This window comes from Antechinus flavipes, chromosome 3, assembly GCF_016432865.1.
Source record: "Antechinus flavipes isolate AdamAnt ecotype Samford, QLD, Australia chromosome 3, AdamAnt_v2, whole genome shotgun sequence".
NCBI lineage: Eukaryota > Metazoa > Chordata > Mammalia > Dasyuromorphia > Dasyuridae > Antechinus > Antechinus flavipes.
Genome location: NC_067400.1, coordinates 245973815 through 245987053, shown reverse-complemented (window position 1 = coordinate 245987053; position 13239 = coordinate 245973815). Strand labels below are relative to the sequence as shown.

General features: G+C 34.0%; 2 protein-coding genes across 2 annotated transcripts; both read right to left on the bottom strand.

The window, feature by feature from the left end:
• Nucleotides 1-292: 292 nt before the first annotated feature.
• LOC127557860 (keratin-associated protein 8-1) lies at nt 293-777 on the bottom strand. Its single transcript, XM_051991146.1, has one exon. The coding sequence runs from the start codon at nt 753-755 to the stop codon at nt 564-566; it is 192 nt and encodes a 63-aa protein (XP_051847106.1). The 5' UTR covers nt 756-777; the 3' UTR covers nt 293-563.
• Nucleotides 778-10609: 9832 nt separating this feature from the next.
• On the bottom strand, nt 10610-11235 carry LOC127557859 (keratin-associated protein 7-1). The gene has a single exon (XM_051991145.1). It carries the CDS (start codon nt 11217-11219, stop codon nt 10956-10958), a length of 264 nt encoding a protein of 87 aa, XP_051847105.1. The 5' UTR covers nt 11220-11235; the 3' UTR covers nt 10610-10955.
• Nucleotides 11236-13239: the final 2004 nt, after the last annotated feature.

Below are 13239 nucleotides of genomic sequence, written 5' to 3'. Positions count from 1 at the left end.
CTATTCCTCATAATCTTCTAGCAATATATGTACTCCCACCCCAGGAAGTTTCTCTCCCATATCCTACCTTATCTTCTTTTTTTCAATCTCTATAAGGAAAAGAGCCATCATTTCTATCAGTTGGATTACTCCCTCACAGAAAATGTTGTAGCTAGTAATGGCTCTACTTTTTTTTTTTTTATCAGTTGTAGGGTTACAGCAGAAAACTTACTTGAATGAAGTAAGAATGAATGAAAATGAATGAGAATGAAACCAAATTGTACTTGAGAAAACAATGTCTTATGCAATCTGAAACAAGTTTATTGAGAATTCAAGAGATTGAGAATACAGAAAAGATCAAAGTGATGAAAAATTCATGAGAACTCCAAGTTGAAGTGCTGAAATTCTGGAGATATCCAAATGAATAATAGCCAGTTCATTCAGCTTGATGTAAAGTTGGCCAAACATAATCTTCCAGGTTTTCAGACTCTTCCTACAGTAAACATGATCCTAAGTCAGAAGAGCAGCAGTGTTAGAGATGGTGACCAGATGCAGACTCAGTAATTCTCAGCTGTTTAAGTCAATCAATAGAGTCCAAATGACCAATATCTTCTGTAGCCATATGGTCCACAACCACAGTATCCATATCCATGTCCATAGCCTGGTGGTGAATAAGTGCTGCCATAACCACAGCCAACACTGTAGCCCAAGGGGTAGCCACAACTGCCCCAGTAGCAACCTGGATAGACAGATCCAGGGAAAACACTGTAGTTCATTTTGTCAAGAGTTGAAGGTTCAGCTAAGGTAGGAAACTTTCTTGGATGTGATAGATTTCCTCAGTGCTGGGACTTCTTATATATGCTCACTAAAGGGTGTGGCAATAACATAAATCCTCTATTAACATTCTTTATAGCAATCTGAATGAAAAGAGATCATTAACTTGTTGTGCTTTTATGTCAAGATGGCATAGTTGTTAAGGAAGTTTTTTATGTAATTTACCACAGAAAATAAATTTCTTGAACACATCATTTCCTCTCACTGAAAAATGTTTACAATGTGTTCAAAGCACTTCAACAGAGACCTACCATAATGGGTCTTTACAGAATCCAAAAGTACTCTGAAATTATTCTTAACTTCTAACTAGGCTCAACTATTCCCCTTTGTTATTCTAAAGCAAGTGGAAACAGCTACAAAGTCAAGGACTTATCCATTCTTTAATTTTGATTTGTTTGAATGAATATTTACTTAACATGGGAGATGCTCAATTTTTTAATAATTCATTCAACTGAAGTAACATATAACTATAAGAATTTTTTTTCTTTTCTTTTTACTTCATTTGTATGAAATATGGTACTAAAGAACTAAGAATTAGATTCCTACTTGTTAGGTCCTTAGGACATTATTTGACATATTTCAGATTAAGAAAGTGACTTATTCAAACAGGATGGGTAAGATTTTAACCCACATCCTCTGACAAAATCTAGTTCTTGCTTTACCATACTAAGTTGCAGAAAGTTTGTGACTATAAACAACGAATTGAGGAAGCAAATATGTGATTATTTATTAACTATGGTCTTTTGTTGGAAATGAGATATAGAAAGGAGAGAAATACAAGGGATTATACAGTTTGGAAATACTTGCCTTATCTAGACCCCAAAACTTTATTTTTCATGTACATGGAATAGATGACAACTCTTTGGAATAGATGACAACTCTGTAGCAATCCTCAAAGTAGAATGTACAAAATATCAATTTTATTTGAATCTTTCAATAGTATGAATGTAACATTTGACTCTTTACTAATGGTATATATTGAAATTGAGATTTTCAAATCAACATTGCCTAAATAAATGTTCTAGTATAAATTCTAGTGTCAACTCTACTACTAACTAGTTATGTAACCTCAGCCAAATACTTTAGCTTCCCTGGGCTAATTTTTCTCATCTAAAAATGAGGAGTATGCCCTAGATTTCAGTGATCTCTTTCTTTTTGTAAAATTCAAAGTGTCTATTATTCTACACTCACATCTATTGATTAGCTCACACTCATAATTTAAGTCTCTTTTGCCAAAATTTAGTCAATTAAATATAATTCTGGTAGTATTCTGTATAATCATTTTGACTGCATTCATTCTTTCTGTCATTCTATCCACAATTAGAATTCATTTTAAATTGTTAGCTAGTGTTATCCTTTCTGACTTAAAGAGGATAGAAATATTGTATAGGAGACAAATAGATAACTGATCCCAGGGTTCAATTAGAATAAACATACATTTTGCTTACTATGTGCTAGGCACTTAAAAAACAAATATTATTTCAAACGTTCTTCACAATAATCCTCCAAGGTTGATACTATTATTATTCCCATTTTAAGAAAACAGATTAAGTGATTTGCCTAATGTCATACAGCTAGTGAACATCTGAAGGAGGATTTGAACTCAGGTATACAGGACCAACACATCATCTACCAGGCTATCAATTACCTCTAAAAGAAATTCAGGAAGACTTGAGTTCAAGTCCCATTTTCAACACATACTGGTTGAATGACCCTGGGCAAGTTATATTCTCTCAGTGACCTAGGAGTATTAGTAGAAGAAGTTCCTCAATAGCAGTTACCTATATCAATCCAAAGAAACAGAGAGAAAAGGAGAAACAATTTGGAAATAGCTACAGTAAAATCTGGCTTTCATCTGATAAACACATTTTTTTTTTTGCAGACCTCAGCTGAATCTCTAGGTACATTGAGATAATTTACACAGCCAAAAATAAATGACAACTTCCTTCTACTCTTGACATTTTTGTGGCTAAGCTACTTTTCAATTTCTCTGTGGTTACACCAGACAAATATGACTCTACATTTGATGTGGACCATGTAAGGTATTCTTGTTAAACATTTTCACATTTTATTTCTGCTTTGCTGTATAATGAGCTTACTAGGTGCCACTGAAAACATCTCAAATAAATAGCTATCAGATGGTTCACAATATAATTTATAGGAAGAAATATTTATAGGAAGAAATATTTGCTTTAATGCACTCTATCAATGGTAAATTATGAAAAATGCTGACAACATTAATAAAGTTTGGGAACCCCTTCACCTTGAAATATTGGTAGTCATATGCAAGGATATAAAAACTGGTAGTTTCTACTTATGACATCATGGAGGTATCAAAGCAAAAAGCCCAGAAACATAAACTAAACTTATATACATACACTTCTGTGTTTGAGCTCAGTGATAGAAGTATAGAGAATAAGAAATAGAAACCAGCCCAGCCACCAAGGTGACATTTGAACTGCTGCTAACATTGTCCTTTCATCATTTCTTTCTGCCTAACCCTAAATTTTTCTTACCATATTCTTTCTCTTATCCTCTCCAGTATGCAGAATACAGCTGCATGAAATCAAGTAACTATGCTGATTAGTTCTATTATAAATTTGTTTTATCCAACCTCAACTGGACCCTTACTGTTGCATGAATACCACTTTCTCTGTGCTTTTCTGAATTTTAACTCATGGTCAGGACAGATCCACAGAGAATAATTGATTACTACTTTCAAGATTCTAAGGGAAATGCTGTGGGACTAAGTTTCAAATATTTGTAGCTTTCCATTATTATTCAGACAGTAACTGATTCGTTGGTAGATGTTTACAGAAAGATCAGTGGTTATAAAAGCATTTGCCCCCAAAAGTCTAGAGTTCACACTTCTACAACATTACATTCTAAGTTTGAGCTAATTTCTGTGTGTGTGTGTGTGTGTGTGTGTGTGTGTGTGTGTGTATGTGTGTGTGTAATGACAGGGCACAAACTTACATGTGCAAATTTTTTTACTCTTAAAACAATAATAATAACTATCATTTATGCAGTGATTTATTTTTCCTTTGCATATATAATCAATTCTGTAATATTCCTAAAACTTAAAATTGCACAGCAAAATCACAAAGCTTTTGGGAAAAGTGAAGTTAGGAGAATGATACTCAGAAATCATATTTTTTTTTTAAAAAAAAAGACAGGAACCCAATAAATAGTATTACATATGTTAAATAGTACACATAAGTATCTATGGAAGAGAGCTGTCTTCACCAATTGAGGATGGCAATAGAGGGGTAGTTATGTCCCTTCTTCTTTTATACTTCTTTTAATACCTGTGTTTGTATGTCATATTTTCAAATTTGAATCATGAATCCTTACCCTTAAAAGTGAAAAGGGAAGGAATAAGCTAAGCAGAAGGGAATACGGAAACTGGGAGGGAAAGGGGTAAGATAGGGGAAGGAACTCTAAGGTGGGGGGAAGGATACTAAAAAGGGAGGGCTGTGAGAAGCAAGTGGTGCTCACAAGCTTAATACTGGGAAGGGGGGTAAAGGGGAAAGAAGGGGGAAAAGCATAAACCGGAGTTAACAAGGTGGCAAGTAATACAGAATTGGTCATTCTAACCATAAACATGAACGGGGTAAACTCCCCCATAAAGAGGAAGCGGTTAGCAGAATGGATTAAAAGCCAGAATCCTACAATATGTTGTTTACAGGAAACACACCTGAAGCGGGGAGATACATGCAGGTTAAAGGTAAAAGATTGGAGCAAAATCTACTATGCTTCAGGTGAAGTCAAAAAAGCAGGGGTAGCCATCCTGATCTCAGATCAAGCTAAAGCAAAAATTGATCTAATTAAAAGAGATAAGGAAGGGCACTATATCTTGCTAAAGGGTAGCATGGATAATGAAGCACTATCTATATTAAACATATATGCACCAAGTGGTGTAGCATCTAAATTCTTAAAAGAGAAATTAAGAGAGCTGCAAGAAGAAATAGACAGTAAAACTATAATAGTGGGAGATCTTAACCTTGCACTCTCAGATAAATTAGATAAATCAAACCACAAAATAAATAAGAAAGAAGTCAAAGAGGTAAATAGAATACTAGAAAAGTTAGATATGATAGATCTCTGGAGAAAATGTAATGGAGACAGAAAGGAATACACTTTCTTTTCAGCAGTTCATGGAACCTATACAAAAATTGACCATATATTAGGACATAAAAACCTCAAACTCAAATGCAGTAAGGCAGAAATAGTAAATGAATCCTTACCCTTTAGTTTGTAAAAAATAATAATAATAATAATAATTTCCTACCCTCACTCCACCATAAAACTGTATTCAATTTTTCTGGGTAGTTTATTCTTTTTGTGAACCCAGATCATTTGTACTCTCGAATATCATATTATAAATTCTTTCTTTCTTTATAATGGTAACTGCAAACTCTTGTATAATTCTGAAAGTAACTCCTTGGAACTTGAATTCTTTCTCTTTGATTGTTTTCAACATATTTCCCTTCCCTGAGAGCTTCAGATTTTGGCTTTAATATTCTTGGAAATGTTTATCTGGGGGTTTCTTTTAGAAGGAGTCTAGTAGAATCTTTTTGTCCCTGGTTCTAAGAATTCTTGGTGGTCTTATATATAGTTTCTTGAAATATGCTAGCAAGGCTCTTTTTATTAGTAGCTTTATGTACTTCAGTAGTTCTTAGATTATCTTTTCCTTTGCTACAAGAAGGAAGAGAAAGAAGACAAGAAGAGAAGATGAAAGAGAGACAGAGAGAAGACAGAGACAGACAGAAAAACAGAGACAGAAAAACAGAGAGTTCAAAATGTTATGTTTTAGCTTAGCACATATGCTTCATCAGGAAGGATGGCTCTTCCAATGAATCCAGAATCCTTGCACATAAGTTGGCTTATCTTCAAGGGATAACCCTAGTCTCTGAAGCCCAATCAATAATTCAGCAGTACTTGTGCTTATTTATACTCTATTTATAATAAATATTCATGACAAACAGAAATGCAAAAAAGAGACCAACCTGAGAAAATATCTCTTTTAAGTCATTTTCTGATAAAGTTTAATTCCCATGATGCCTATTTCAATCGAGTTCTGAATTTTTAAGTTGCTGTATTTTCAGAATTCATCTTAAATTATTGATATTAAAATTATTAGAAACTTTCATCTTACAATTGGGTTCATATCATCTTGTTGTTATTCACTTGTTCATTTGTGACTTTTGTGATCCTCATGGACCATAGCATGCCAATGTTGTCCATGGGGTTTTCTTGGCAAATGTACTGAAGTAGTTTGTCATTTCCTTTTCTGGTGATTAAGACAAACAAGTTAAGTTGCAAAGCTAGTAAGTATCTGAGGCTGAATTTGAAATCAGATTTTCCTGACTCCATGTTAAGCACTCTATCTACTGTGTCTTCTAATTGCCTTTTTATCATCTTAGAAGTTGATATGATGAAGTTAGTCTTCTCAGAGAAAATCAATGATTTTCAAAGTTTCTGCTTACAAATCCCCATTGTTTTTAAAAAATGTTTTGATTTATTCAACTTCTTTCTTCTATAATTTCACTGCCTATTGTCAAAAAAATTAGTGTAAGAATATATTTTAGAAATTTATATCTGAAAAGGAATCCAAACTATAACATATCCTACAAGTAGTCTTCCTCACATTCACTTCCTAAGGCAGCCTATGCCAGGTTGTTATAATTTTAATTGTTTAAAAAAAGTTTTTACATGTATGAAACCTAAACTTGTCTCTGAAAATTGTACTGTATATGGCTGTTTCACTATATGGCTAAACCAAACACACTTGTTCCTTCTTTCATGTAATAGTCCTTTTGACTCTTAAAGAAAGCTAGCATGTTACTAAATCTTCTCTTTTCTGTATTAAATATTCCCAATTCCTTTTATGTATCTTCCAAAGCAAGAATGTGAGGTCTTTCACTGTCTTTGTCTGTTTTCTACTGTCCTTGTGCTATTCACAGTGATTTAAATCCCTTACTCCCATATCTTATCAAAGATTTTGTCCTGTGAGGCCTCAATCTTGCATCATTCATAATATCTGCTCATTTTGCTTTTATTCATATGCTGCTGAAATAAGATATAGGAAAAAAAAAACATGCTGACTGGATGAACTACAAACCTGCCTCATATTTCACCAAATTACTGAAGTCATTTGCTGTACCCTCTTCTTCATCTCATATTTCTCAAATGCCTTCTACAACTTATTTTCCCTTCACTCTTGTCTCATAAGAAGGGATTCAGCTAGCATTTTTAAGCAGATGATTCTCAGTTCTGAGAACAATATACCTAGAGATGATAACTGAATACATGGGAAATGACAAGAAAACCAAGAGAGATAACACAGTAAGGCAAAATAGAAGGGCTGAGAACAGATCCCTAGGAACATCTATAATGGGAATGATCTGTGGAAAATCCAGCAAAAATAACCTAGAAGCAGTCAGAGAGGAAGGAAGAGTGAGAAGTGCTTAAAAAGAGAGTCTTTCTGGCCTCAGACACTTAATACTTCCTAACTGTGTGACCCTGGGCAAGTCATTTAACCCCAATTACCTCAGCAAAAAAAAAAAAAAAAAAGAAAAAGAAAAAGAAAAAGAAAAAGAAAAGAAGAGGAAGAAGAAGAAGACAATGATGAAGAAGACAACAGAGAAGATGATGACAAAGTGATGAAGATGAAGACAAAGAAGAAGAAAATAAAGGAGAAGGAAAAGAAGAAGACGAAGATGATAATGAAGACAAAGATGAAGATAACAACGATAAAGTTGAAGAAGAAGAAGAAGGAGGAGGAGGAGAAGGAGGAGGAGGAGGAGGAGGAAGAGGAGGGAAGAGAAGGAGGAGGAGGAGGAGGCTTATCCAAGAGAGGAAGGTGATTGAACAAGAGCACCAGTGGCTATAGGAACACCAAATAAATGAGAATTAATAAAAGGTCATTATCTAACAAGAGATCAATAATAACTTTAAAGAGTTTTAATTGAATAATGATGCCAGAGCAATGCTGAAGAAGGTGTAGAAGTGAATGAGAGAAGATAAAAGAGTATTAAAAATGTGAAATGGATAATTTTTATTACATTAAATTAAGAAGGCTTTGAATAAACAAAACCAACACAAACAAAATAAGAAGGGAAGAAGAAAATTGGGAAAACATTTATAAGTATTTCAGATAAAGATCTCATTTCTCAAACATATATTGAACTAAGTCATTTCCCAACTAATAAATGGTCACAAGATATAGTCAGTTTATAGTTGAAGAAATCAAATCTATCTAAGTTATATGAAAAAATGTTCTAAGTCACTTTTGATTATAGAAATGCAAATTAAAACAACTCTGAGGTATTATTTCATAACCATTAAATTGGCTAATATGACAAAAAGAAAATGATAAATCTTGGAGAACATGTGGGAAAACTGGGACTCTAATGCGCTATTGGTGGAGTTGTGAACTGATCTAGTCATTCTGTAGAACAATTTGAAACTATGTATACCCAAAGTGTGGGCAAGCTGTGCATGTCCTTTGATCCAGCACTACTAGGTCTGTATCCCAAAGAGATAAAAAAGGAAAAGAACTTATATGTATCAAGAAAAAATATTTATAGGACCTCATTTTCTGTTTGCTAAGAATTGGAAATTAGGAAGATATCTATCAATTGGAAAATGATTGAACAAGTTGTGATATAGATGTAGATATATAATGGAATACATTTGTGATATAATATCACAATGATGAACAGGTTGATTTCCGAAAAATCTGCAAAAACTTGCATAAATAGCTGATGCAAAGTGAAGTGAACAGAACCAGGAGAACATTATACACAATAACAGCAATATTATGTGATGAACAGCTATGAATGACTTAGCGTTTCTCAACAATATGATAATCCCAAAAAATTCCAAAGGACTCATGATCCCAGAAAATTCCAAAGGACTCATGATGAAGCATGCTATTTACCTCCAGAGAGAGAACTAATAGCATCTGAATACAGATGGAAGAGTACTACTTTTCACATTCTTTTCTATTTGAATTTTCTTCCATAAAATTACTCATATGGAAATGTTTTACATAATTGCACATTTAAAACCTATAACAGATTGCTTATTGTCTCAGAGATAGGGCAGGTAAGGGAAGGAGGAATAAAATTTGAAGCTCAAAACTTTAAAAAACCTTGAATGTTAAAAATTATTTTCATATGTAATTGGGGAAAGGGTTATTTTAAAATAAAATCAAGAAGAAATGAGTTAGAGGTATTAATTGTTAGTGATTTTCTTAAAGGACTTTAGCCATGAAAGTTAGGAGAAAAATTATATGATAACTACTTAATATCAAATTTATCAGTTAAGATGAATTGAGACTCTGGGGTAGGAACAGAGTACTTGCAATAGCATGTTTCCAATTGAAGAGGAAAAGTTTGCTTTTGGAAGAATTGTGTTTGCATTTAAGGGAAGTTCCTTGGAGAGCATGGAACATGCATAAACATTTTCAAACTGGTTCCACTTTATTAACTAGACAATTAGAGTCATCTTTTTTTTTTTTTTATTGGAATCGAAGTACCTTCAAAAAGGTACAAATAAATGTTAGTTATCTCTCTTTCTTTTGGTTTCATTTGGGAACTCAGTTCTGCATATGGAGCTTAGTGAGAGGCAACGTCCTAAATAGAGAGGCTCTAGGGACTCTCCCATTCTAATCATTTAACCTTAAGAAATAGATTTCAGTTCTTGGCATCTTTATTTGTTTTTCACTTGAAACATAAGAAATGAAGTCTCCAACCTTGGAAATTTCAAAAGATTGAGATAAAAAGATCCACTGGAATTCAGGAATGGGACTCCAAGCAAGTTTTTGTAGCATTGATGCCCAAAGGATAATGATCCTTGAAACAACTTTTGGGGTCCTAATCCAGTCACAGCTAAAACAAGGAATCAACTGACAGAAATGCTGCCTTTGGATGTCAGTATAGTAGGACCAACATTATGTAAAAAAGACAATGATGTAAAGGAGAATAAGCCCCCTGAAGAGAGGAGGAAATGCTCATAAATTAATTTTCACTTTATCATTCAAGTAAATATTCCTCTGTAAAAGTAAGTTTATGTTAAATGATTAAATGCACCTGGAGCTCTAGTTACAGACTCCCCAAAAATAAGGGAAACATGATTAGTAGAGAAGATATCCAACAAGCTCTAAGTATTCTACAATTCTGTTTCAGCTTCCTACCTTCATGGCCCTTGGAACAACTTCTTCTTATCTACCCATTGTGCTAGGGAAAGCCTTCTCATGCTTAAGATAGACATATACCTAATTCAGTAAGGAATTTGTCCTGTAGGTTACCTTCAACCTGCTTTAGCCTATTTGCTAAGACAATTTTTGTAGGGATGTTGCTGCTGCAGAAACTATAGCTTCTTAAAGCAAGAAATGAGAGCTACATGACAGATGAATACCAAAGATTGATGAATAAACCTGAAAAGGGCTCAGCAAACCCTCACACCACAGCTATTAGTCTTCCATGAATACCATACTCTTCTAATAATAGTCAATTAAGTTATATATCCCTGCTGTCAAGGAACCCAGAGCCTAAAGGGGAGAGAATGTACCAACATCTATATTTAAGGGGGTTCAAAAGTAAACATTACAACAAAAGTCAACAATGAGATGATGCTTCCCTTTATCTAAGGCTTAGATTCACAGGGTTTTGTCATAGCTCCTTCTGCTGTTTAGTAACTTTGACTGCCTAATTAGAGTAAATCAAGAGCCCACAGTGATCTAATCAGGACAAAGACAATGTTGGGTTTTTTTTTTTCAAATGCAGTAGTTTTATTAGTAGGCTAAATCCCAGACACCCTTCTCACTCCCAACTTGAAATTCATCAAGGCAGAAGTAGAGAAACAAAAATCACAGAGCAAACAGAAAAATATTTCTTTCATTATTGACATGAGGAAAAATTTGTCATCAATGACTTTAAGTGAATTTTAGTTCACGTGAAGGAGTTCTGAGGTATCAAGAACTGAGTTCCGAAGCATCAAAATGGTAATCCAGCACAATGTTAGTGAGTAGTAGATGAAATCTGATTCTTCCAACACTTCTTGGAACCTCTTCTTGGTCTATAGAATATGCAGTTGTTCTAAAATTGGTCACTCCGTTGTCTGTCTTCATGTCTTCAATAGGTGCTGTATCCATAGCCAGAACCAGAACCCCAGGGTCTACAGCAGCTGCCTCCATAACAGCAGCCAAGGTTGCTGAAGTTGCTACCACCAAAGCTATAACCTAGTGAGCTGTAGCCATTGCAACCTTGTCCATAGTTCAGGGGAGAGCCCAGTGGCACAACACAGTTCAAGGGAGTGGCTCTGAAGCTTCTATGCCAGTTGGTACCATAGCAAGGATACCCTGGGAAATAGTTTCCACAGCAGAAGAATCGAGTCATGTTAGCAGATGTTGAAGACTTGGTTAGATTGCTAGAAGCAAGTTACCAAAGTTTGAATTTCTTCTTCTGCATGGAGCTTTTATATATTTGACTTGGGAATGTGACACACCTCTCCAGCTTTTTAAAATGCTAATTTACATGAAGAATCCCATTATTTTCACTGATAATGACATATAAAGAGGTTTTTAAACTCATTATAAAAGATGTAGGTAGCTTTACTGGCTAGATAGGAATGTGCTGTGTCTTCAAAGAATGGTGGCTGCCTTTGAGGTACAATTCAATCCATTTAATCAAAGTTTTGTTGCTTAATTATTATTTGTTTTCTATCGTGTTATTGCCGACTTCAGGTTTTTAATTTATTAATACTGACCTCCCAAATGTAAGTAAACTTTATATCAAGTAAGAAGGCACTTTTTCTCCCTTTTAACTCAAAGCAAAGATGAGTTGAGCAGGTCTTTTATTCATTGATAATAAGGTATTTGAGAATGAAGTGCAACAGAAACATTATTGTATTTAGAGTCAGTTCTCTCTACAAGCCTTGACACTTTTTGCCTTCATGATTTTAGCAATATCATATAATTTTTCCAAGTAGTTTTATGTATGAAGTAAAAATAATGGAAAATATTTCTACAGGGGTCAGCTAGGTAGTATAGGAGATAGAACAGCGGGCTTGGAATCAAGAAGATCTGAGTTCAAATTTGGCCTCAGACACTTACTAGATATGTGACTCTGAGCAATCCACTTAGACCTTAACAGTTTGTTAGCTATAAAATTGGGTCACACTGAAGAAGAAAATGGAAAACTACTACAGTATCTTTGCTGAGAAAACTCCATTGACAAAAATTCATGAGGTTGAGCAGACATGACTGAATGACAAAATAATAAAAACATTATTGATATAGCACTTTAGTGTTTTCAAAGTGATTTAAATTATGATGCCAAATTCAAAACACTAAAGGCCATATAAGGATCCCTGCAGACGGTATTTTGACTTAGAAAACCACATATTAACATATCTATATTATATTATGTTTTTATTTATTTTGTTAAACATTTCCCAATTGTATTTTTATCTGTCTGGGATTTTACTAGGGGAATACTGCAACTGCAATATGCCCCTTGGCCCCCTGCTAAACCCCTCTGCTTTAGAATCTCATAATAACCCTATTATTATTTTGTTATTTCTATTATTAATGTGTTATTATCTTCTTCATTTTATTGATAAACTGAATCCCAAAAAAGACAATGACTTGCTTAGGGTCATACAATTAATATGTGGGGCAAGATCCAACTTCAGATTTTCCTGACTAAATCAAATGGAACCACCTAATCATGGTGCTATTTACACTTTATCTCACAGGGTTGTTGTGAGGAAGGTATTTACAAAGAACTTTATATGTATGAATTATTAACATTATTAGAGCAGTATATGATTGCTTGCACCTGGCTTTGTGTTTCATTTGATAACATAAACAAATAGAAGACACACATATTGTCATTTAGATGGCAGCATAAGGTGAGGCTATAATTGTCTCAAATCATGGGATAGCTCAAGTTAAGCTACAATTCTTGTATTTATGGGCATCCATTTAGTTAATAGCACAATTGTTTGAACTATCCCACCCTACCTTTTTTTTCAAATCTCTTTAAACATTCTGATGCCTTATTAGAGAACAGCTACACTGTTGAAACTTGAAGGAACTCAGATATCAAAGTGATAGATTGTTATGCTTGGTGGTTAACTATTCCTGGGAAAGCAAGTTTGAATGTTGTAATCAATTATGGGTAAGAATGTAACAACACTAAGTTCTCCTTTTCTTTTATGACTCCTGTGATCATTGCTTGTCATTGTGGTGAAAATAAATCTCAAGGACCTGTTTTTTTCCCCCAACCTGGCTCATTACATAAAATTCAAAGCTTTTTCTGAAGCAAATTTTGCTTCTGATACAAACAAGAGAATTCTAGAGTATGAATTTTTCTTGAACTTGGCAAACATTAGCATTTATTCATACAAAGAACA

Coding starts and splice junctions, on each gene's coding strand:
- LOC127557860 (XM_051991146.1), bottom strand. CDS start 755: ATGAACTACAGTGTTTTCCCTGGATCTGTCTATCCAGGTTGCTACTGG.
- LOC127557859 (XM_051991145.1), bottom strand. CDS start 11,219: ATGACTCGATTCTTCTGCTGTGGAAACTATTTCCCAGGGTATCCTTGC.